The sequence below is a fragment of the Lates calcarifer genome, linkage group LG15 (genome assembly GCF_001640805.2).
Source record: "Lates calcarifer isolate ASB-BC8 linkage group LG15, TLL_Latcal_v3, whole genome shotgun sequence".
Lineage (NCBI taxonomy): Eukaryota > Metazoa > Chordata > Actinopteri > Centropomidae > Lates > Lates calcarifer.
Genome location: NC_066847.1, coordinates 23,201,206 through 23,227,253, shown reverse-complemented (window position 1 = coordinate 23,227,253; position 26,048 = coordinate 23,201,206). Strand labels below are relative to the sequence as shown.

General features: G+C 42.7%; 1 protein-coding gene across 4 annotated transcripts in view; it reads right to left on the bottom strand.

Moving 5' to 3' along the window:
* Positions 1 to 25,471, bottom strand: part of ptprub (protein tyrosine phosphatase receptor type Ub) — a 149,223-nt gene extending 123,752 nt beyond the window's left edge. For all 4 annotated transcript variants that reach the window (XM_018686786.2, XM_018686795.2, XM_018686803.2 and 1 more), the window contains exon 1: positions 25,171 to 25,471. In XM_018686786.2, the coding sequence (XP_018542302.1) occupies positions 25,171 to 25,240 (70 nt within the window). In that variant the 5' untranslated portion in view covers positions 25,241 to 25,471. The remainder of the gene's footprint in view (positions 1 to 25,170) is intronic.
* Between the last annotated feature and the right edge of the window lie 577 nt (positions 25,472 to 26,048).

The window sequence follows — 26,048 nt, the reverse complement described above, 5'->3', positions numbered from 1 at the left end:
TGGGGGATCTTGAGGCGTTCCTACACCAAATGGGACACACAATCCCCGCAGAGTGTTCCCTGTCTGACATGGGGTCTCCAGTTGTACATGCTTTGAAAACCTCAGCATCTTAATCAGATGCCTAAACCATGCCAACAACCTCCCAACACTTTTCCATGAGAAGGAGCAGCAGTTCTGCTCCAACTTGGTGATTCTTCTATTTATAAGCCAGCCTGCAGGGGAAACTTGTATTAGCCACTCGTATCCATGATCTAAAGCCGGATTTTAACCTGACGAAAGCAGTCCTGCTGAATATTACTGTGGTATAGGTTTTGATTTATAGTTCAGTTGATTTATAGCTCAACAACATATTTCAACCATGGCAACCAAGGCTGTATCGTACGTGACAAGGCCATGTCATGCTTTAATTATATCCTCCTCAGTAAGTGTGTTTACTGTACATTCTTTCTTGGGCCTGTGATATATAGACCAATGGTTGGCAATGTACGTATTTATAAAACCACACTCGCTGTGATAGACAGTGGTGATCACACAGAGCAGGAGGTTAGCAATGGAGATGGCTAGATGTGCATCAGTGAGAAGAAGACAGCGTCTAAGGGCCACTCTTTTTTATCAATTCCTCAATGTTGTCTTCACTATCAATAACCCGCCACTGTCAGAAACCTTTAGTGGAGCAGACAAGCAGGCCAATTGACCAATCAGTCTCCATGAGGCATCTCAGTAGCCATCCCAGACGTGGACACATTTTCGAGGTGGGGCTCGTCAGCTGTGGCACAGCTACAGCAGCTACATATGCAGGCTTTGTAACTATGCCACGACCCCTTCACCCAATAAATCCAGCTCATTCCTTTCAGTTATTTCCCAAAGTTCATGACCAGGTTTGCCTTCATCTCCCCCTTTTCACCTCAACAGTCCGGTACAATGCCCACATCACTATCAATCCATCTATGGGTCTCAAACCATCTGTACTTTATTTCACATGTCTAAGTCTAAATCTAGACAAGTCTAGATCCCAAAGGTTCCAAAGATAGGAAATATGTTCAGCTGAGGACTGGGGAAGTGTGCATAGAACAAGAGCACAAGACATGTAGAATATTTCCTTTTGATGAAATGGTCTGACAGTATAAAGAGATGGAGTCTCGGGTTGAAATATTTCATTCACTGTAAACATCATACAGCTTTGATTAATAATTGGAACAAGCTAATACATGACATGGAGTAAACTGTATTTTAAAACAGTCTGTAAAAACATCATGTTATCCAAATTAAAGCTACTAAAGAGGAAATTAAAGGAAAAACTAGATGATACTTGTTATTAAAGAGCAAAGACTTTTAAACTCGGTTTATATACCAACAAGCATCATCTTATCTCAAGACTTGATTGCAAATGAGAAGCGTTATCTCTGCCTGCCTCCCCTCACTCCCTTCCTCTCTATTCCCTCTGTAATATTTACATATTCAAACAAACTGTCAAAGCCCCAAAACAAACAATTTGTTATCCACCAGAGTTTGCATGGTTAAAAATACTCTGCATCCAATCTGCATAAAAAGTATCTGTCTTTCGTCAGAGATTACTGGCTTCTCCTCCTCTCCTTCTCTCCCTCCCCCCTTCTCCGTTCTTCGCAGAGCTATCAGATGACAAGGTGAACACAAGGGTAATCAGTTTGGTCACTGCTTTGAATCTTTCTCTTCTGGAAGGTTACGCTCTTGTTTCCCCCGTTTGATGTTCCCGCTGAGAGTTAATCGGCAAAAATCAGTCCTTCAGCAACACTCCAGTCTTGAGTTCGCCCAATAAACAGCTCGTCCAAAACTTCACTTCACATTAATGTTAACATTGGTCTCTCATAAAACAGATGCTGTTTCATAATCAAGATCAAAAAGAACACCCATTACTGTATTCAAATGCGGAGAAAATGTGTCCTTGGGTATTACTATTCTTAACCCAACCAGAGCCCTTTAGGGCCCAGAGAGGGGATGTTTGTCAGTCATGGGCAGGCACAGGCTTGCTTATCAGCGGAGCGGTTCAACTGCAATGTAATCCAAAAGCGTGGGAGCAAAACATGGTAGAGAAAAGGTTGATGCTTCGATTAAAAAAAAACATGCACAAAAACAATCCAACATGAAGCAAAAAAGATTTGACTAGACTTCACCTCCTTTACATATTTATCATGTAGAGCTGTTGCTTTCGCAAGACTCTGACAAATTATGGATTCTGTTTTTTTTGTTTGTTTTTTTTAAAGGAGAGATGCAAAATGCAAATGGGGGTGTTTAATAAGCCAAAAAAAAAAACAGTCTGTGATTTGTTGGAACAAAATACTTGATCCAATTAATTTACAGCGCTAAAAAAAACTAGAGAGGTGAAATTGCTACTCTGTGCACCTAAGGTTGTTAGCCAGAATGTAGAGCTGTCTGAATTTAAATGTATTACGACTATTTATAAGTGCAAAAGACTTATTTTCCCTTGACCTATTTAACTTTGCTTTCAGTTGCACCTTTGCTCTTGCCGGCGCGAGTGCCTCCTGTCTATCTATGGAATAGAAGAGAATAACAAGGTACTTAAAGCAGTGAGATTTTCATGAGAGGAAAAAAAATATCACACCACAGGAATGAACAGCAGGATCCATTTTAAACAAGCAAAGAAATGTCAAACAATAGTCATGTGAGGTGTCTCATTTTTCCAATCACAAGTAATGTGATGTCTCATTAGCGTCCAATCACAGGCTGAAGTTTTTTTTTGTTTTTTGCCAGCTGAAGGAGTGGACGGAAGACAGAGACATCATCAAAGTGTAGCTGCAGATAGAGCAGGAAAGCAGCTACTCCACCTTCGGCATAGTATAGCATGTCTGCCTATATGAACTCTAACAGGGTGGGTGTTGTAAAACCATGGAGCGCAGCAGTCTGAGGCAAGCTCACTCATACACATTCATGATTGATTGATTGATACACAGTGGTAAATCAAAGAGTAGGGTGCCTTTTCAATCACAGGCGAAGTCTTTGAACATAAATAACAGCTACCATCTCGCCTGTGGCAGTTTGAGCTCGCTACAAACACTTGGAGACACTTGGCAGTCGTCACGCACAGTGAAAAGTCTGTTCGAGAGGGAGACAGACCTCTTCACAAATGTAAATTTATGTACACCCATTTGACACTTTCCATTCTTGATTGGTTTGTATTTTGCCTCCCTCTCCTTCCTACCCATTATCAGAGATGATTAGCATTATTTCCAGGCCCAGTCGGGCGGTGAAGAAGACTGCTGGGTGGAACAGGGGCCTTTAAAGCACCACAAACCCTGACTGGTACCCTGCCTGCCACAGATAGACAGCAGGTAATCCCTGACTCTTCTTGACAACAAAGACTTCGCCGCAGCCATTCCACCTGAGACCGGAGCCCATCACAGGCCCACAGAGGTACAGCGATGACAACTCCGCTAAACGGCACATTTAAGACGGAGCTTTCTCCAGTGGCAATTAGTGCTGTTCTTTTCTAGTCTGTAATTTTACGAAAAGATATCAAAATTACAAAGCCCTGGAGAAATTACTGCAGAACTTAACAGCAATTTAGTCAAGCTTTTGAGTATATATATAAAAAAAATAACGGCGACATTTACAGCATTATTTGTGATGTTTGCGCCTGCATTAAGCTTGTTTTTCTGCTCTACTTTGAATGCGAGGCATTTATGCAACCATCTTGAGAGCAGTATCTCACCATTTAAGAAGGCGACAGTCTGCCAATTTGGCCATTAATAGACAGATAAGTTCTGAAGACACAGCCAAAAAAAAAAAATCTTCCAAACAGTTCCAATAACTCTGGTTGCTTGTTTTTTTTTTTAAATATATTTTGACAATGCTCTTCAGGATTCTTGCCAGTCCTGTGAAGGAGAAAATGAATCAAGAGCAATCCCTTTTTGGCAGGACTGGATCTTCTAAAAGAAGGCATTCAAGCACAAGTTGCACAGAAAAATATACATAGATAAAGCATAATAAACACACTGACAGCTTAGTGTTCTGTATTCACAAGCTTATTTAGCTTTGAGAGGCTTTGCCACTTTGCCTGTTGAGTGACTGAGAGAGTGAAGAATCTTAGACTGGACTACCAGCTAGAGTCAAGGACAGGAAGTATAATGATTCATATGTGGGAGTGACACAGCTACCTTCTGCTAACGAGAGCAGAACTGTCCAAAAATAATTAATGGGCAACAGTTTTGAAACAATTATTTGCATACTAAATCAAGCTATTACGAGTCAAAAGGGGTCCAGATTCTCTCTAAATGTTAGAATCTTTTATGTATCTCCATTTGCATATTTCCTTGCTTCCCATAAAACTGATTCACAGTTTGCATTGAGTCAGTTATCACTTCATTGCCTCAAACTGGGTCATCATATCTCCAGGCACAATTACAGCCAAAACCTCGGCGAGACAAATTTGCTGTCAGTCTCCGTGCCGCTTTTATGTATAAACTGTGCTCTGTCTGCGGGCTGGGCGGAGATAAAAAAAAAAAAAAAAAATGTAAAAAAGAAAGAAACTGAGAGCGGGCGGAGGGGAAGCGCTGTGGATCATGCAGCTGGCCTAACAGGTCGATAGGAGACAAACGTATGTCTAATAAGCCAATGATGAACCCAGAGTGGTCGCTCCTGTGGGGGGCCAGACCTGCATCTAACAAATGCGTTATTGACTTCACACAAGCAGCCAGTCATAGAAATACAATCTGTGTCTGAGAGGAAGAGTGTGAGATGAGACGTGAGACACTGCTGCAGCAGGTTAAAGTATCGATCATACAATCCTGTTCATACCATCCAGCTAATGATGAGCAGGACATAACTAACACACAACAGCGTGACAGCATTGGATGAATCATTAGAACAATTCAACCTAAATACTATGTGGACATGTTCCAGAGATTTGTTTGACAGAAATTCCTAATAAAGGCTAACGCAATTAGAGTCACTCCATGTTTTACAAAATGGAAAATCAATTGTCATAACAGGCTATCTGAGCCACTCGTTAAGCCCGATGCATTTGCTGAACACAGAATGTTGTTACTTTTGAACAGCCAATACCCAGAAGAAGGGCTTCAGTTAATGACTATTTTCAATTCTCCATTGGCCCAACGTCAAGTCTTCAAATGTCTTGTTTTTTCCGGCCAACAGTCAAAAGCCCAGAGATATTCAATTTACTGTAACAACGGAAATCCAGCAAATCCTCATATTTCACAAGCTGGAACCAACAAATGTAATTTACAGTTCAGTTTATCTACTGTTGATTGATTAATTGGCTAATCATTTCAGTTCTACACTGAAGGAGAGGCAGATTCTGGTCATTAACATAACTCCTTTATAAATTCAGATTACACTTTAATTATAAGTGGTATTATAGTATTTAGACTTACACTTAAATGAGTTACAGATAATGAAGACGAAATGGTTCCAAAGAGATTATTAATGTGTTGGATCCAAACAGAGTTGTAAAGTGCCCTACCCTGCACAGTGCCTCCTAGACTGTTATCACAAACCACGAACAATAAGTCAGGACCATATTAAAGCCATTTCATCTGCAGTTATTCATCAAAGTGATTCAGTAATATTAACTACCACTATGCAGTTGCATGCTGTGCATTATGGATATGACTTATGGAGCTCTGAGGCTGAATTACAGTCGCATGCCACAGAGTCCAGTGAGTCAGAGCGCAATGAGCTTGGCTGTACTTCAGCTGTGTGTGTGTTTATGTGTGTGTTCCTATCTATACATAATGCTGTGTAAGTCTAATTAAGCAGAAAAAGTACAGCTTGTCATTCATCATTGTCATTAATTTCTTCCCCCAAAAAATGTTTTCTGCTACTTTGGTTCAACATCACTGCCTTAAATCTGTATTGAAGTATCTTTACATAAATAAATAAATAAATAAGGACTGTGTCTGCATAGACTGGATAATGAGATTAATTTACAGCGCTGCTTAGTAAACACTCTTGGCCTTGTGTTTATTTTATTTAAATTTCATTTGCTGGTGAAAGAGTGACAAGTAGCACAGTAGCCCATTAGGCATATGGACTATATGGACTAACAAATGCTAATGCTAACTATAAGGTTAGCAGCAGTTTTTATTAAAGCTGCACTAATCAATGTTTTTATATAAAACCTGCAATAAAAGGATGTTTTTGTTTGCTTGTTTGTTTGACACTTGGGGGCAGCAGAAACAAGCTGTAAAAATAACACTGACATATTGTGACGTTTTAAGTTGACATGGCAAACTTGTTAGAAAATAGTTGCTTATTAACAAATCCCGCAGATACGGAGCAACAGTAGCTTTCACTTGGAGTCATGGTTCTGGTCACCTGGTGAATGAAAGACCAATATCCACACCTTTTATTTCTACTTTCAGTCTTCACCAACTCCTGGGAAGAATATCTGTCTTTAGCTGCTAAATGTTCCTAACTTTGTCTGTCTGCTGCTTTTTTAGCATCCTTTAAGTCATAGTTTTAAGCCACAAAACTTCTCTGTTTTGGTTCATTGTCACTGTCAGAGTCATTTTCAGCCAAAAAAAAAGGAGGCTGATTTCAGGGAAACAGCTCTAAATACTGACAGTACGCTGCCTACAAAACACAAAATAGCAGAAATACTAGGATAGCAATGAGCTAAAAAAAAAAAATAAATAAAAAGTTGTGATATTTCCCTCAAGAGCTGGTGGAGAACAAAAACAGAGATAAAAGGAGAGTGAATATTGGACTTACTTTGTCCAGAAACATGACTAAAAATGAGGCTAATGTTGGTCCATGTGTGAAAGCCACTGTTTGCTAACCATCATATCAACTTTATATGTTTGTTTACAGCTTGTTGTACTGCCTAAACAGGAGGCTAAACAAATCAATAAATGCGGGTTTAAGATCACAACGCAGAGGCACCATTATAGTATATATATTTTAAACATACACACAACCACCATGACAAGCAGCATGTGATTTGAGACCCCTAAAAACAAATGTAATTAATTAATTATAATCTAATTATAATCTCTGCTTTGTCCATCCATGTGCATGATCTGTGTGTGTATGTATGTAAAAATTCACATTCATTATACTAAGCATGAAGATCCCTTGGTATACCCTGCACACTGTTTTAATATTATGGAAATTTGTGTAAATATTTGTGTATACATCATAGATGAAAAGGCACGACGAGATTGCTGCCCTCCATGATAATTTTTTTATCCACAAGTGCATATACATTATCTGTATATCTGGGTTTGTCTTTCTGTGTTTGCATACAATACATGTAGATATAAGCTGGCTTCCATGCTGTGTGGGTTGTGCAGGATTGAGGTGGAGTGTGTGATAAATGTCCTGTTTGGTGCTGACGGAGCAGGTCCTGGAAAGCTATACTGTCCCAGGGGTGGGAGGCTAATCACAGTGGTTTCTCTGGAGCCCTTCTGCCTCTGAATGACAAACAACTACAACCCTCACTCAGGAGAAAGCGCACACACACACACACACAGATAAACATGCTCATAACCCTGATTTCATTTACACTGTCCCAAATGTTAATGATGAGGTTAAGCCACATCAGATTTGTCCGTAAAGCCCTTTAACAAACAGGTTTACAAGAACAAACTGATAAAACATAAAAAGGCTCTCTTTGTAGTCACCACACATCCTTACAGTCAGTAATAAATTCACCCAAGGATTCAAAAGCATTTGAATGGCTCTAAGAAAAAGTAATGAGTGTTTTCAGCTTTTCATTACCTGGAATTTAATTACCCTTAACCACAAAAGTAATGAATGTACATGGAAGCTTCGTTTAGCCCCATTGTTAAGCATTTTGAGAGTTTTCCACACTTATCCTCCTGACAATATTTGCATTTGTGATCAGAGCTGATACTGTGTGTAGACACAGTTCAGTTTAACAAAACATTAATTATGTAAACTCAACAAAAGCAAAGCTGGTTCCCCTGGCCTCTATTTTCCTCTCTCTCTCGCTCATTCCCCTCCTCTACATCTATCCCTCCATCCCGCAAATCACAAACACAGGCGCTCAGACACACACAAAGTGCGGTGAAGCAGAACACATCTGGCTACACAGCCCGTCAATCTCACACTGCTGTGTGGCCTTGCTGTGGAACGACGCCGGCTCTGCCTGGTCTTGCCGCTGGTGTTGATTTGATGCTTCACGCAGGACAGCATGAGATCTCACAGAGCTGAGGCTGGAAAATATACGAGGAAGAGGGTGGGGGGGCAGAAAAGGGGGCAGGTGAAGGAAAGGCAGCAGGAGGAGTAAAAAGAGGGAGAGAGGCAGGGGTGAGAGAGAGGAGGCGAGAAGAGGAAGGGGAAACTGTGGGAGAGGCAGAGCGAGACAAGAGAGGGATGGAGGATAAGCCTGTGCCCACCGAGCACCTCTTTTTCAGCTCCAGCAGCACTAAACACATGCATATGAAAAGCCCGCGTCATGGCCATTGCTGCGTAACTCCTGAAAACCCGGTCTGAAGTGTGGCGCTGTTTTGCTGGGAAAAATGAAACATTTTTGAATCGTAGCGCTCTGTGCCGTGGGCGCTAAAGACATGCAAAGTTCTCGCAGCTGCCAAGAACACGCCATAGCACAGCTGAAAATAATGTGGAAAAAGGAGGCGGCCGTGTAAATAGAGGGCCCCCTGTGAACATGTAGCCTAAGGGTTTTGTGGGGGGTGGAATGGTGTCAAATGAATGGATCAGGTCGATCGAGATGTGAATGGAGAAGCGTGTGAAAAGAAAGTACGACAAACGGAGCCAAAGCTTGACGAGTCATAATAGCATTACCACCTCTTCTCACCCCCTGTGCTCATTCCTCCTCCAGGTAAGAATGACTTTTGCTGAGCATGCCAGAGCAAGAGGAGAGTTAAAAGAAGCTATGAGACTGAGTGGTGAATGCTCGGTGCAACTGGGAAACCTCTGGCAGACACTAAAGGAGCACTCCACAGTGTTTTCATACTAATCCTGCTCCTTCAGGCAAAAACTGAACACACCGCTCTGCTAGAGCACAAATGATGTGTGCTACACCATGGCTGAGATAACAGCTTTCTTTTTAACCACGATATGTGTAGCTAGGAGAAAGGGCAGAGGGAGAATGTGTACTACTCTGTGGATAGCGCAAGTGTGTATGATCAGAGCTGCAAAAACAGTTGATGAATCAATTGGAGGAAAATGAATTGGCAACTATTTTGACTATTTTAATTATTTAAGTCATTTTTCAGGCAAAAATGCCAAATATTTGGCTGCACAGCTTCTCACACTGGAGAATTTGGTGCTTTTCCTTTTTCTTATGTTTCTGTAAATTGAATATTTTGGACTGTTGCTGTGGCAAAAACAAGGCATTTGATGGCACCACCTTGAGCTCTGGGACCATTTTCACATTCACTTCCATATGATAAATGTATGTCCCATGGCAGTGGGCAATATTTGTCAAATTTTCTATCAAAGTGGATGTATTTTTATATCGCAACAGAAAAATCATGCTACAATGAGTCTTCCATTCCATTTTTTTTTTTTTTAGGCTGTAAATACTGTGACGTATGGCTGATGTTATATGTCTCTGTATGAACATAAGCATTAACTAAAACTAAAGAAAAACATGCACACAAGTTACCAGAGGCAGTGACATTGTCAAACTTTTTGTTTTGTCTGTAGATATTTAATTAATAAGTTTTTAAAAAGGTAACAGAGCCAATTTTCACATGTAAGAAGGCAAAATGAGAGGATATTGGGTATTTTTGCTGATAAATGACTTTTAAATTAAATTAATTTTCTGTCAAGCAACCTGTATTCCTGTAAATCCGTAAAAAGCAGTCCTGCTGATGGAGTTTTATGAAATGGTCCAGTACAACCAGAGATAACAAAGAGATAATGTGGCTTCCTATGGAGAGAATCAACTTATAGCACACACTGTATCATCACAATGCCACCAACACTAATATCACATATCTCTACCAGAGATGCAGCATATATCCCAGTAACATGACAAGCCAAAAGGCCATTTGTCCAATGTGCTGTAGAGACTCCTCTCTGTATCCCTGCCATGTGCTGCTAATATCAACCTATTTGCAGGCAGCAGAAAAAAGCCAGTCCTGCTCACATGACTATTCCTAGCTGGATTTCTAGTGGGAGAGGCAGATATTTTTCATGATGTGGATGATTTTATCAAAGGCCATGAAGAGAGGGCAGTATTTCTCCACACAGGCAGCCCCTCCCCGGCTCTGTAAAGGTGGCACGGAAAACAGGACCTGCGACAGGAAGCTCTCCACCCTGCGCAGTGCTAGAGGCCAAAACAATGTGAGTATAGTGGCTGCTGCGATAATAACATGGCACGGTGTGTTATTAGCTTTCATGCTGATATAACCACTAATGATCTACCTGAGTGACTCCCTTTGTTTAGGCTTGCTGGTGCCTGGTGGCTCTGCTGTTAAAACCTGTGCCACACACAGTGCCACGATAATGGAGATGACTGGAGGAATTCGGGCTGTAATTTCCCTGAAATAATAACATGCACTTGTAAACATATATGTGTCCATGTGCTCGTTTACCCTGCGGCATCAAAATCTGTTATCTTTGCTGAGCAGCGACAGAGGAGAGATAAATTTACCCCCTATTCCCCCCCAGAAAACACCACTCTTTCAGCAATCATTTCCAGGACAACTTAATTTTCTTGAAGGCCATGTTTTGTCTCTTTAAAGCCAGAGGTTGCAGCCAGCTCAGTTTTTCCTCATTTCCTGAAAACATTTCATCAAAGCGGCAGCTCTGCAGAATCCCTCTGAATCTGGCCTGTCAGCTTGAGACTGACAACAACAGGGGTGGATGTCGGCGGGACATGTGAGATGGTGTGGTTTTTCTTCCCCCTCGTTCCCTCCTCTCATCTCCATGTGTCTGCATTTCTCCAGCTTCACCTGCCCCCCACGACCATCACCACCCTCCCTTACACTTCTTCTTCACCTTGACCAGAATACATGACTGGGGAGCTGACAAGCTCAAGCGTGTGTGAATATGAATGTGTGTGTGTGTGTGTGTGTTTTCTGAAGCATTTGTAGGTCAGAAAAAAATAGCCTCACAGGGAGTCTGACAGGCAGCTTAGGAATACTTTTTAGTCTACACTGGCACTAAAGCCTTGCTTATGAATGTTATATTATAGCAGTGTGTGTGTGTGTGTGTGGAGAATACGGAATATACCCACATTCACAGAGGGGAAAAAATGCCCTGTTTCAACAGGTGAGTGTAGACACAAAAGCTATTACAATGCATTACAGGATAAGAGGCTAAGACTATTCATGAAAGTGGCCTTCACGACAACTCCCTCAAGAGATTTAAAGCGTTTAATCTGAGGCACACAGTTTCATGTGGAAGGCTTAGACAGTTCTGATCTGTCAGGCCCAAGGAAACAAAATTCCTCTATTTTCTGGTCAATAAAGTCTTAGAGAATGGAAAGGACGAGGCTGCAAAAACGGCCGTGAAGATACAGCAGTTTCAATGAACTGCTCACTGCCAATGGCACCAACTTATCGTGCTAATTTTATTGCCCGAGGCGCACCTCAGGGACACGCATGGAGCTAATGTATCCCTAAACCCATGCCAGGCCCCGCGCCATCACCTAATGTGGAGCATAAAGTCAAGAGGTGCTGTTGATCAATTCGGGTTAAAAGAGGTTAATGCCATTTGAACTCTGAGTAATGAAAGGGCAAGTGTGTGACTGTGCATGAAGGCAAATGTTTGTGCATATTATGTGTAAAAGATAGGTTGACTGATGTTGTAGATACAGTCACACTGATAGTTATGCTTTGTGGTCGTGAGGCAGGAATGTTACAGCAAAAAAATAAAAGGAGCAGGGGTAAAACAAAGGTAACGTGTGCCTGACATCTTCAAAAAGCTCCTCTGTGTGTGTGTGTGTGTGTGTGTGTGCACATGTATACGCAAGCATTAAAGCAAAAGTGTGACTTCTATCAACCAAATTATAGAAAAGGAGTTTCTAGACCGGTACCTGCTCATTATCCCAAGATGAGTCACTTTGCAAATTGCAGAGCAGCCAAATGTACCAGGTGTATCAATTGACCCTCCTTCTCTGCCTCCCTTCATTGCACACACCCACCCACAGGCGCAACCCCACAGACACAGACAGACACACAAACACACACACACACAGAGAGAAAAGCATACAAAAAAGAAAAGAGGTGCACAGATTTTACTTCCAGGTGTGACATTTGCACTCTGCACCACTGTCGCCATCAAAACTTGGTTAGTATAATCAAGTTAATCTGTACAGCGGGAACCGGCTAATGAAGTTACCTTCTCCCAATGCCCCAGGCTGGGAAATTATGTCTCTGTCAGGGGCCTTTTAACCTCCGCATGCGCGCATGTTTCTCCCCCCCACAGCCTCCGGAAACACACACCTTCACACACCAGCTTAATGAGTGCCTGGGGAGGCAGACAGACACACACATACACGCACACACTCAAAGACAGGTCTGCTTTGAGCCCATGCTCACCCCTGCCTGGAATACTGAACCCTTCCTAGAAACACTGAGCATATACTGTAGATCCCTGAGAAGCCCTGAGGCTGAGAGGACGAGGACAAAGATGTAGAGGAAACACAGCGAAGGGTGATACACACAGGAGGGAAGGAAGGAGCAATGAAAACAGAGACATTAAGGACAGAAAAGCTCCTTGACACACGGATGGATTTTGAAGACATGTCTTTTGGAGAGCTCTGTGAAAACTAGTTTTACTTCATGTTCAGTTTATGACCAGAACCACAGATCCAGCTCATCCTGGGGAAATGTTGCGAGAGCGTGTAATGGTTGTTTTCAAAAATGACGGACAGTTAGAGATGTTATAAATGTGAGACATCATATGACAGAGCTTAAGCTGAATTTCAAAAAAAGGTCATCTCAAGTTGATCCAGGATCAAGGCCAATGTCAATCGAGGCATCTTCAATTCATCAGTATCAACTGATGTTAAATTTTACAATCAAGACATCCCTAAAAATGCAGTGTACAGTGCATTGCAATGACTAAGCATGGCTGGACAAGAAGAGCACCAACAGCTCAACAGCTGCGACAAAGCAGATGCTTCCTACATTTGTCTTCCAGTAATTCAGACTCAACACTTTCTGCAGCTGCTTCACAATAAAAGCCTTCCAGATAAACAAACAGATGGCAACTGATTACTGTGAAGCAACCACATCAAGTGTTGAGCCACACTCACTAAAATTAGCTTGACTATTAGGTTGAAGCTACTTTTGGACAGTTTTTGTAGGTTTTAGCTCAGACGCATCTGTAACTAGAGCTTTAGCTTCATGTTTAGCCAGGAAAAACGTATGTATCACTTTCATACTAAACTTTTCACAGTGTGACACTGTGGGGCCCCTGCACCACACAAAATTGGGACAACTGCCTATATTTGTTTTACCAAGTTTCAAAAGTATGCCGAAAAAGCTAATAGCGGTTCTTGTATGCAATGTATCCAATGCATCCCCTCTTGTTTTTAGAACACCTACATGCACCTGTCCCTTTCATCTCATGCAGTATCTTCGCCTCACATCTCTCACTCAGCACCCCTCCATTATGAAGATTCTGCAACTCTCCTGTAGGAGACACACCTCACAGTGTGAAAACCTCTGATCTAGAAGAACGCAGATATTAGAGATTTCTGAACCTTTTGCTAAAAGGCACCCATTATGAAGGGTTTATATGTTGTAAGTAATCCTCCGCCGATAATGTATTTGGTTTGTCTTTTAGCTCTCATCAGAAAAATCCCTCTATTGACCTCTGACCTTCTGAAAAAGAGCTGCTGGGCCAAAGTCCATCTATTACCAACTTCTTGAAATTAAAAAGACTTTAGTGGTCACTAAGAAGTGTAACTGCAGACAAGATAACCTGCCACCCTAAACTGATACTGCATTAGCAAACGGTTAATTAACCATCAATAAGGAGTTAAAGTTTATAAACCATTTATGAAGAGGTTACATATCAGAAAGTGGCAGTGAGATTTCTAAACCTATTTCATATAGCACCTGAGTACGAGCACACAATACTTTCACCACTTTTTCTTCTCAGTAAAACCTCCTGTCAACCTCACCTTTCATCCACACTTCTCCTGTTATTAATTTCAACCAGAACCTATCAACCACAGGTACAGACGCAGACATTTACTGTGTGGAAAAAGATGGACAGACGGACAGACCGATCTTAAATCCTTCAGCGGGAGGTTGTGGCGCCACAGGGACTCACTGGACTGGGATAAATCCTCAGTTCCATGGCCTCAGCACTGAATGAGTTCGTTTCCCCCAGGAGCACATGTGCCCAACCAAGCCAACAAGACGACCAGCGAAGCGAGGAACCCTCCTCTGAGAGGTAAAACCTAGTTAATTCATCTACCATAATGACAATCTGAGCCACCATAGCATCCTCCCAAACCACCACTGAATCTCAATCAAAAGGTTGTCTCCCCCAGCTTTCAACTGGCACATAGGGGCTCACAGAGTCAAGAAGCTGGCTCCTCATCTTGTGCTCAGAAGGAGGAATTAAGAAGTCAAGTAGTGTAGGAGGAGTTTCCCTCTTTTGCTTTTCCAGTCAGGGGTGAATAAAGCCAAGTTAGCCAGACAAACACATTCCTGTCTGCCTCTTGTTCTGGCAGCACTACCTCAGACGTGACTGAGTTAGCCCTCCATGCTGTGCAGTCCCTCTGATGGGATTAGCTCTTAAAGACTGTGGAAAACAATTCCCTGCTCCCTCTCATTGAGGTCAAAACAAAGCATTGCTGTGTCACGTCATGCACTGATAATTCTGCCAACTATTCACCTGCTAGGATTGTTTTCTAACACATGAGGAGCTGATACCGGGAGGGTTTGTTGTAAATAAGAGTAATATGACAAGTTAGGTGGGCCATTTCATGTAACCTTTCTGTGTTTGGATAGACCCTTTCCCAACATTGTTATTATTCACACTGGCCTGGTTCCATATCCTTTCTAAAGGGCAACAAATGGCTTCACTTACGGAGGTGGTGCAGAGGCTACAAGCATCATGTTACCGTCGCATGTGGATCACAATAAAAGGCTGGACTGACAACAAAGTAGCTGTCTTACTGCTCTTTGTTTCACATGGCAAACACAGGCTATCCATTTCAGCGATCGCATCTCCTAAAGTGGAGGAGGGCGAGGACCCGGGGGTATTGGGCTTTTAGTTCTACCTTATAGCTCGTTCGCTCGGTTAATGAGAACATTAATTACATTCCACAAAAAAAAAATCTCAAAAACAGCAAGAGCGTGTGTGCGTTTCATAAGAGAGATGAACAATCATGCGTGTTTCATTTCAAAGGTGCTGGTGTAAGGTAAATACGTCTGAACACTGCTAAAATACCTCAGGGAGGTGTACAGCAAAGTATTACCATTTTCTAATTAGGTTGAGACAAATTATAAAAAAAAGTTTGAATGTGTGAGTAAGGAAGATAAAGCAGGAAGGTGGAGTGCTGCACACTGTGGGTAAACAAAGCTATCTGGAGGAAAGCCTATTAGTGCAGAGCAAGGGATCGCAGCATCAACAGGGTTCCATTGTCAGTTGTCTTATTGTCACATGATACCACTGCTAAGCAGAGTAATACCCATATTAACCACCATTCTCCTAATGCCTTTTCTCCTGTCCCCTGTGATCAGCCTACTTGCAGCCATAATCCCGGCCTAAGCTGATTCTTAATTACCCTGGCTGTCCAGACAGACAAAAGCCGGGACCGACCTGCACCGAGGTCTCCGACACGCTGCGTACTCCAACCGCTCTCCAAACACAGAATGGCTCCGAAGCCCCGCTCCTACAGCAAAGCGCGCCTTTTTGATCTCCGCAGTGCAATGCATTTATCATCAGAAGAATGTGTCCTAAGCATAGTATGCAAATTTTTTTTTCATTAGCATTTTCCACCCCATGGAGGAATAAAGCAAACAAAAGCCTCATAATAATCCACATAGCTGTGATTTATGGAAGTTCAAAATGGCCAAAGGAGTTCAGCAAATATTTACATATAATCAGGTGGGAACAATCACCAATCTGGCCCATCCACATATGCAAAACACACACCCGGGCACTCGCCTAGCGCACATACAAACACCCACTCAAACACCCACCACACACATACACACACACACACACACACACAGAGACAAAGGCTAAGCAATAATTATAGTCTTTTATTTGTGGTTTTGAATTAAGCTCTTTGTTAACGACACCCCGTGGGCTCCCCAGACATTCTTGCATATTTCGTAGCTTTGTTCTAATGTGAGACACGCAAACGGTGCACTGCCTTTGGCCACAGCAGATCCACGCTATTTGGAAATGGCATGAAAGCTTTTCCGTCCACATTAGCCTTTCTCTAAAAATGTCATCAAAAATGCCAAATATAACAGGGAAGCAGTGAAATCTCTTCTCCACTGAGCCTGTGCATACGCCTCATGAGGCAAAAGATTCACAATGGTGGGGTCAGCGTTTTTGAAAAGCTTCCATTTACCCCTGTTCACGTGACAAGGTGAGATTAGATTTTTAAGACTTATCAGTCAGTTTTATTTATTTCATATGACCCAAAATCACAAATTTGCCTCAATTGGCTTCACAATCTGCAAAAAAAAACCTTTAACTGCCTGCGGAGGAATCCCTTGATCAGGATAAACATTCAATATGTCAAGTATACAGAATGCCATGGCCTTTGCTTCTTTATATAAGGAAACATGAATGGCTCTTCACATCAGCACTCTGGATCATGTGGGTGCCCACCTCAGTCCACCCCGTAAGCCCCTCATCTCTTAGGGTGATCACCTCCCCCATTCCAAGCCTGCCCTGAGCTGGCGGGCCGAGTCAGGCGGCCAGCACAGGAACAAACAAAGGTCTAGCCAACTGTTTGATGAGCTGTGTCTCAGGAACGCCAGGCAGCGCAGCATTCACCAGCCCAGAGGGGACTGTGGAGAACCTTGGTATAGGCCCTGGGGTAAGTGGGTGGGGGGGACTGTGTTGGGCCAGAGTGCCCTAAGGCAAGATTTGTCAAGGCTTGTATAGACAGACCTAAACATCAAAGTACATGTGAGGGCAGTATGAGGGACTGTGTTGTACCTGTCTCTGAGAAACACAACAATAGCAGAGTAATCTGAGGATAAAGGGCACATATTTTCTTGGTCAGGAGCTCTCCTCCTTCATTAGTGTCCCTGCAGGACTGACTCACACTGTCCAAAAATCAGTGGGCAGCAAATAGAGATTCATTTCTTTGCCCTCAGGCAATTATACCACCCTGTCAAAAGACATGAATAATAGACACAGTTTTCAATGAATCCGCTGTTAATGAGTGACTTGAAACCCAGATACTGCATACTGTGACATAAGGGAAATGGTACAGAGCAGAAAACCCTGAACTTCATGCCCCTGAAACATCTTAGAACGATAAGAAGAGTAGCAGTAAAAAAGGAAAGGTGATTTTTTTTTGTAATGAAAAAGGGTACTCCCAATCCCCTGAGCAAAATATATCAGCACGTCAAAGTGAGGAGGATTGTGAGGAGGATTGTGATTTGGGGGGGGGGGGGGGGGGGGGGTCATGTAGGATCGAAAAGGAGGGTTTCACAAGGAAGAAGACAATAAGCTGAGTGTGACAGGCTGTGCTTGAGAAATCAATAGGCTCTGCTTTTGTTCTGTCTCACTTCAACACCTGAATCAGAACAAAGCGTCCAACAGCGGGGCAAGTTCCCGAACTAACATCACCTGACAAAGGCTTCTCAACCCGACCGGCCTTCAGACGCTGCTAACACATCACAGCTAACGCATCACAGCACTCTCCAATACTCTATTTACATTTAAATTACATACTAATGCAAGGTGCCTGCAGTCCAGAGTAGAATAACCTGTAATAATAAAAAAAATTGTCTTTTTTTCTCTTTTTTCTTTTGACAAAAACTGCCAGACTAGTGTGTCATTTTTCCCACATGGTACTGTGATGAAACTGCATGCAACGCTCATGTCACTGTAGCGGAAACTATGTAACCCCAGTTTGGATGAGTCTTATGTTTTCACTTAAACTGAAACAACTACACTCAAAAATCCATCAATGTCATCCAGCCAAAAACAAGGTCCGCAAACAGGCTTTACATCAAGTAAATCATACATTATATGAGCTCAACAGGTTTGAAATCAGCCAGTTTACTGATTTTCCGGCATCTGGCACCTGTGCCACCACAATTGCCATGACCTTCCCTTAACCCTACCCACCAGCCACAGCAGCTGTCACGGCTGAGTGTCACCGAGCATGTGCGCCATGAGACTGTTGTGCACAGAGAGTGAGACAAGATGACTTCAATTCAGCAGCAAAAAGGGATGCGCAATGTAAGCTAGGAGCTATATAACTGAGTGTATACAGCGTTTCTTAAAAGAGCTCAGCTGTAGTTTGATATCATGCTGTGAAGGCCTCAAATACTGTGCTCTTTTAAATCAGCACACGAGACATTATCCACGCTCTGTTACACTTTAATGCTCTTCAATTTCCACTGTCCTAATAAAGTTTATGTGAAAGAGTGTCAGTCTAATAAAGTGTAAGATACATCAGGGTGATAAGTGTTCAGGTTCATGACCGGGTTCCTGTGAGGATACATATATATATATATATTTAATTTATTTATTTTTTGGCCCAGAGGGACTGGTCAAACCAGAAATACCACTTCCCCTCAGAGAGCAGGCATCACGGCTCAAAGACAACTAAAGACTGCATCCATTACACTGACACGGAGAAAAATGTCCCGAGGACAGTGTTTTGACTTTTAGAGTCGTGTCAGCAGTTCAGATTTCACTGGGGGTTTCATATGCAGCGGTACTGTACAGGCAGCTCAACAACAGGTCAGGTTTTTGTATGCCGTTATTCTGGCCTAATCCTGAACCCTGACTCTGTGACCCGAGCATTCGCTACACGCCATGTAACACCACAACAGAGGAGAAGGGGGTGGGGTATTGAGGAATCTGGCTGTGAATTTGTTGACACAGACAGAAAGGTAAAGAAGTGAAACACGGCCAGTGGGCTAAATATAAACTGCTCAGGAGGCTTTCTCTCCTCTGGGTAGGGGATAAGGAGCAGCACTCGCAGCATCAGTCTTGCAGACCCACTTTTTGCAGTCTGGAGCTCACTACCTCGGGGGAAGAAAACACAGGGACCGAAACGGCTGCAACTCACAGCCCTGTTTATTTCTTTGTTGGATAATTACACATCTGTGCGTGCATGTGTGCGTGCATGTGTGTGTGTGTGTGTGTGTGCTCGAGCTATGCAGTCTCACCCTCTTCATATCCAGACTATAAACACTGGCCCATCTGTGTTGAATGATAAATTTGTGTGTCCATTATTCAAGTAAAACATATGCTTTTAAGTGATAATGAGCATAATAGTCCTGTCATTTTAGACCAGTACATCAACAGGATATTTTGTAGCTTATGTGTAATATATGCAGCCTTCTTATGGAAATTAGGCTCCCTCTTTCATGTTTGAGAGGATTTCTACTTTTTTCCTGCCCTTTGCTCTACACAATACAGCTAACATTCCTCTGCTACAGTCCCAGCTCCTTGTACGAGCTTACATCATGCCGTTCCTGGCTGGCAGGGCCGGCTAATTCCCCCACTCCTACATCAAACTCGAAGGCCACAGGCGAGATCCCACTTTGATCAAATTTAAGTAAAATGGACTTGCCGGAGTTTGAAAGATCAATACCACATTAATAACACCTGGCTGAGAAAGAGAAGAAGCCTCTCCACTCTGGCTGTTGCCGCAGAGTGGAAATGAGGAGACAGGCCGAGGCAGGCCGCTGATCATAAATCTCTCAGTCTTTGGCATCTCTTCCAGGGTGCTGCAGGGTGTCACAGTAACCCTGAAGAGCTCACAGTGGCGGCTGGCGGCTGGCGGCGGCGGTGGCGGCAGCAGCTCCGGCACCAGCCAAAGCCCTCGCTAGCGTCCGTGTCAGGGCTGAGTCTCTTTTGCGCTGTGGGACTTTTCCTGCCCAGCAAGATTTCAGTGCCTGATTTCCTGCTCTTGCAGGCAAATGCGCTAATGAACAGGAGCGCTGATTACCACATGCACGTAGAGAGGGAAAAAAAAGGTAAAAGCACTGCACTCACATATATTCATATACTGTATGATCATCAGTATGCTAAAACATTCATAGCATAGGACACAGAGTGCAAGTTTCTAATTAAAAAAAGCAAGTAGTCTATGCATGGCTTGCGAAAGAAATTGAATCACAGTTGAAGAGCCAGACCAAAAAGAATAAAGAGTAAATGACCTGATGAGGAAAAATGGAAGATTTGTTGCCAAAATGTTCAGTCAAACATTGAACAGGAGCACAATACTACAACAATCATTTGTCTTTAGTCCTTTTTACCTTAATGCTAATGGAAATTGTGCATGGGTAGGCTGTTGCCATGCTAATTTCCCAAGTGTCTCATTGGCTACTGTTTCATGGTCATTTAACTCTTTTCTAAAGGAGAGAATTAGTTTTTTAGTTCCCCACTCGTTGTTCCTGTGGACCTGTCCTGATTCCTGACCCCTTAATAATACACTTACAATAAAAAGGACCTTGACGGGATAATAAGTGTCATGTATAATTATCTCCAATCTGCCCGGTTTCCCTCCGACTGGTTCCTTTCAGAGCTCTTCTTTGTTGGCCAGCAGAATTGGCTGGAGAGACTCGATGCGAGGAAGCGCAGGCGCACCGAGGAGGGCCCAGGCTGAATGGCAGAGGAGCAGACACAATCCTGCTTTCGGGGCTCTGCCTCTGCTCTTTCTCAGCCTCAGAAACATGGCAACCAACCTGCACTTGACCTTTCTGAAGTGCAAACAATCCTTCGCCTGAGTGAGCCACAACTCACCGCACCCTCAACAAAAAAAAGCAAAAGAAGAAACTCGGGGACTGATTTGGAAACAGAACAGCAACACGTGATAATTAAAAAAGGGAACAGCAAAATGCTTAGCAGGATTAATTAAGTACAACAATCACAAGATGCGTGTGGGCTGCAGTCTCGCATTTAAAAAAAAAGCCCTGCACACTCAGCACAGCACAAACTAAGGTGAGATGCATCACAAAGACATGAGAAATGGGACCAGCTCAAGACAGAGGAGGCCCCTGATTGGACACGTGCTCCCAAGTTATGAGGAGTATGGATTGTGGCACTTGGTATCCAGCAGAGTCCCTTGAACAAATACAGTAGATGGATATGTTTCATCTTCCACTCTTGTGAGATGAGTAAGCCAGTCTGGGGGGGGGCTGCTGGCTGGCTCTCCTCCACATAGCCCCACATTACAATAGATCAGAGACAGAAACAGGAAGAGAGAGGCTGCAGAGCAGAGGACTCCTCTCATAAGCACCCTGTTTAATCACACAGACACGCGCACAAGCGTGCTGAAGGCAGAATGGCCGGCACAGGCGCACACACAAGCCCGGCGAAAGTCCTGCTGCGCCCTTGGTCGAAAACAAAACGTCCTGACAATCTATCTGAATAAATCCCTCTGTCGTTCTCAGCTCCTCCATCTAAGATTGTCTCCCCTTTTTCTTTCCCCCTCTAGCCCCCCCAGCCCCCCTTCCTCACTGCAAAGTTTTCCATCTGCTCTCTGAATTACTGCCCGTGATCCCGCAAAGATGGAAATCAACCAGTCTTTTCGGGAGTCTGATTTAGGCCCAATCCCTACCGCCCCTCACCCTCTATCCGCAGATGGTGGCCTGGCTCCTGCAGGGAACACTTCCACTTGGTGGGTTTTCTGAAGCTCTGTGGTGCAAGGCAACATTTTCTACACAATGGTTACATTTTTTTTTCCTCTTCTGTGATTCATAAATGCATCTCATTCGTGTTTCCCCCCTTCCATTCACTTAGATGCCCATTATAGTGAGCGTATCTAATGGACTCACAAGGATCAACATGTAAGAGTTACAAATAGCTACCATGAGATGAATAATACAACAATAATGACCATTTGCCATAATCACCCATTTAAATTGGTACTGTGATCACATCTAAACAGTGTCCAGATGATTCTTTTGAAGAAATAAGTTTCATATTAATACTCTTGGTCATGTAACAAATGGACCTGCCCTCTGTTTAGTGTTTTCCTACTCTCTGTTCCCTGTGAAATGCACCTGTTAACACCTGTATGTGTGGCCTGCTCTTTACTATATTTAAGCCTATTAAGGCTGTAACTAACAAGTTTTCATTATTTATTAATTGTTTTTCCCACTTTCAAAAGAAAGCATCTTGTCTTGTTTATGTGTGACAAAATCTTCAACCTTAAGAAGGTGGAACCAGCCAATGTTCATCATTTTTGCTTAAAAATATACTTAAACGACTTTTTGATTTACAAAATATGGCTGCAGCTCTAATCCCTCTATGCGTACATGAGCTGGTGGTCCCATATTACGTTTCTTAATGCTTTTGCTGATGTTTATGCAGCGTACCCCCAAAGCCCTAACGTATTATTCAATCCACGCCACGCTTTAACTAGACAGTCTGGGCCTTCGCAGTCCTTTTCATCTCAGTCCAAGTGTTATCTTATTCAGTGAAATAAGCAAAAAGGATATTCTGCCTTAACTTTAGATCAAACTGGGAAATGAGTCATGAGACACAGGATAATTACACCACTCAGTTGACAACATTTGCTGCTAATAGAGGAGACAGATGGTAAGTGAACATCCATTCTATTCCCATAAGAGACAACAGAGGAGTGAAAGTGTCAGATTGGGTTTTACACCATGAAAAAAAGGGTGGGGGGGGGGCACATAGAGATACACCCAGAAACCGGACTTTCAAGTTCAGAGATGCTTTGTGTCTGAGCAAATATGATGCAAATGTTAATGTTTTTTTTTCCTCCCTCCTCATATCAACCTCACTACAGTCAGTGCAGTGCAGCAGAGAGCCTCCATATTTCATAGCCTCTAATAATTTCCACTTCCCCTGAACTGACAGCCTGGGCCGACCACCGCACAGGCAGGGAAGAGTTATGGAAAATATGGATTAGGCAAGAAATCCCCAGCAGAGCATAGAGTCTCAACTCAAGGTTAAGGTGTGGTCTTCACATGATCACAGCAATGAAGGCAGTGTTAATCAAAGGGAGACGCTCTGTGGCTGCATTTCTGCTCTTATAGGATGTAGGCAGGTGGAGAAGCATGAAAAGGCCAAGGGATCAGTCACATAGAGGAGAAGCCAAAAAACTGGCAGCGTTACCTATCAGTTTCTAATGGGAAGGTTTAAAAAATTGCAGATGGAGAGGCTCGCAACACTCCAGTTAACAGACCAGAAAAAAAAACTCCATATAAATTTTTGTTGACAGACACTGTCACGCTGTCGTAGTGAAGCGTCGCTGTTCCATTCAACTCTTTTAATTACCTGTGTGTGATTTAATCCTTTATATGTCTCAGCCCCATCCCTCTTAATGATCTGCTCCATTCAGCTCTCGACAATACACATTCTGCTTGCATGGGTTTGTTGTTTCTTTTTTGTTGTCGTTGTTGTTGTTGTCGTTGCTTGTTTCAAAATAAAATATATGTGCAAGCATTAGTTCACTGAGCATTAGCAGATTTTCCCATTTCTTATGGAACAGCACCATTGCCAGATTTCAAGGCAAATCTCTGCGTGATCTCCACATAATCAAGCTTTTTTCCTTTTCGCAACACGCATGTGACAAGTACTGTGTCACATTGTTATACAAGGTTGAAACACCCTGCAGTGTAAATGTTCCCAATGTCACCACCTTATTAACCTGGTTTTATGTTCCACTGGAGTAAAACTATGCATATGTATGTGTGCCTGTGAGACAAAGGGATCCAAACTGGACCGAGTCATTTCAGCCTTTTACCAATATATCCAAAAATACAGCACCATAACTACATTAAACAGACACAGAATTCAGTCAGTAAAAGTGGATTCTGAAGACATGACTGTGAATGAATATGAAAAGGTCTGAGCCAGATTCATATGAAAAGATATTTAGTTGCATCACTCTGTTTCTCTCTCTTTCCATCTCTCTGATATGTGTCTGATTTTCAAATGTATTTATCCTGCTACTGTGAAAATGGGTTTGGGGGGGGGTGGGTCCAGAGTATATTTCTAGGAAACAATTTCAGAAATTGCACCATTTCGATCCTTTAATCTGAAAAACACATTATCACCATGTTACAATCCAGCTTGTTTGCTCACGAAACAGAAGAGATAACTTTTAAGAAATAAAAGCCCTCTCCACCGACTATTTAACATGCAGATATGCTTCCTTTTTACTCATTTTGAAAGATTAAGAGCTGATTTGTGGGCACATAAATATTGTCTTCTGCAGCCAGACAACGCAAAAGACCAGAGGCAGCTCATCACATCAGGAGAAAAATCCAGCAGCTTTGAGAATGGACTGTGTCCCCCCACAGGCTTCATCTTGAGATATTATTCTGAGAATATGCTTCCAAAAAAAAAAAAGAAGAAGAAGAAACAGCACCATAATGCCTTATTATAATGTGAACTTTTAAAGGAGTAACTCAGTCCATAACTATGCAACCCAGTGACAATCATGCAGCAGCTAAAGGTTTTGGTGTCTGGATTTCATCACAGTCTGGTTCAGGCTGTTGGGATTTTGGAGATTCATGCTAATATATATATATATATATATATATATATATATATATATATATATATATATTCCTGTCTGAGGGGAAAAGTCTCTCTCTTAATGAACTGATTTTTAACTTTGGATCACAATGTCAACCACCTCTTCAGTCTACCTGGCGCCTTTAACTGTGCTTGAGAAATCTGAAAAAACAGAAGCAGCGTAGCGCAGAGGATTGTTGTTTGGGGAAATGGGAGCTTTCCCCAGAACAACCAGGCGCAGTCTTCCTGAATTAATACATTTTTTTTTTTACAAGAGTCTGGCACTAAACAAACTTAACACTCCAGTTTACAAAGTTATTAAAGAATTTGTTTTCATTGTCTGCTGGGAGGATTAACATTGTCCCATTAGTAAGTCGTGGGAAGCGGCAGTAAGCCGTAGATAAACGCAGCAACGTGTTAGGGGAGAGGGGGGCACAAAGTTGGCATCTTCACCAGACTCGCTCCGCTTTTGCTTTAACCGGAGTTTCATCCACATGTAAAAACTTCCAAACTGCGTTTTAGGTGATCGAAATTAATAACGTGTCTTACCTGTTGGCCCCTCGATGCCATCGGCGTAGATCTGAACAGTCAAAATCAACAGAAAGGCGCAGGTGTTCATCGTGTAGCTGTTGTAGTCCACTTTGAATGTGCAGAAGGAATCATTTCATTCACTCCGTGAGATCCGGGAGCGCAAGTAGTAGAGCCCGAGCCCATCTATTCCCCCCAGTTCTCACTGAGTGGAGTTTCACAGACACTGAGGGAGACAGGGCAGAGCTAGTTCTGCAAACTGACGTCAGGGTAAACAGTTCAGGAGAGAGATTTCTTTCTCGAGCCCACTCTCCTTCCCAGCCTCCACTTCGCTCTGCGGTTATGCATGAGTATGAGCCGGGCGCCTCCAAGTGGCCGAACCCGGCAACAACACTGTGGTATTCAAACATCAGCCAAGCAAAACCCCAGAATGTGTGTGTATGCGTGTGGTGCTTGTATCTTTGTGAGGTCCACGGGGAGTTTTAGACGCTGACAGTGAGGACATTTTGTAAAGTGTGAGACATTTTTGCCAGTGTTCACTGCTTCAAAGGGTTGTTTGAAGTTTCAAACTTGACTTTATGGTGGAAATCAGAATTAGATTAGGTTTGGATGTTGGGATGTGGGTTAAGCATATACTTGTAATAGTTAAGGTCCACACTAGGGAATGCTAGAATTGTTTTCATTAAGGTTAAATAGAGTGCTAAGTAAGAGATGGGAGTTAGGTGCTTACTAGTCATAGTTAGGGGTTGGGATAAGCCTATAAAATAAATGTAAGTCATTGCAGTGCCTCTAAGTAACAAAAACGATTGCGTGAGTGTGCTGGCGTGTGTATGTGTGGAGACAGAGGCAAGGTGCTAATCTGTTTCTCTGCCATTTCATCCACTTGTCTTAATTTTAAT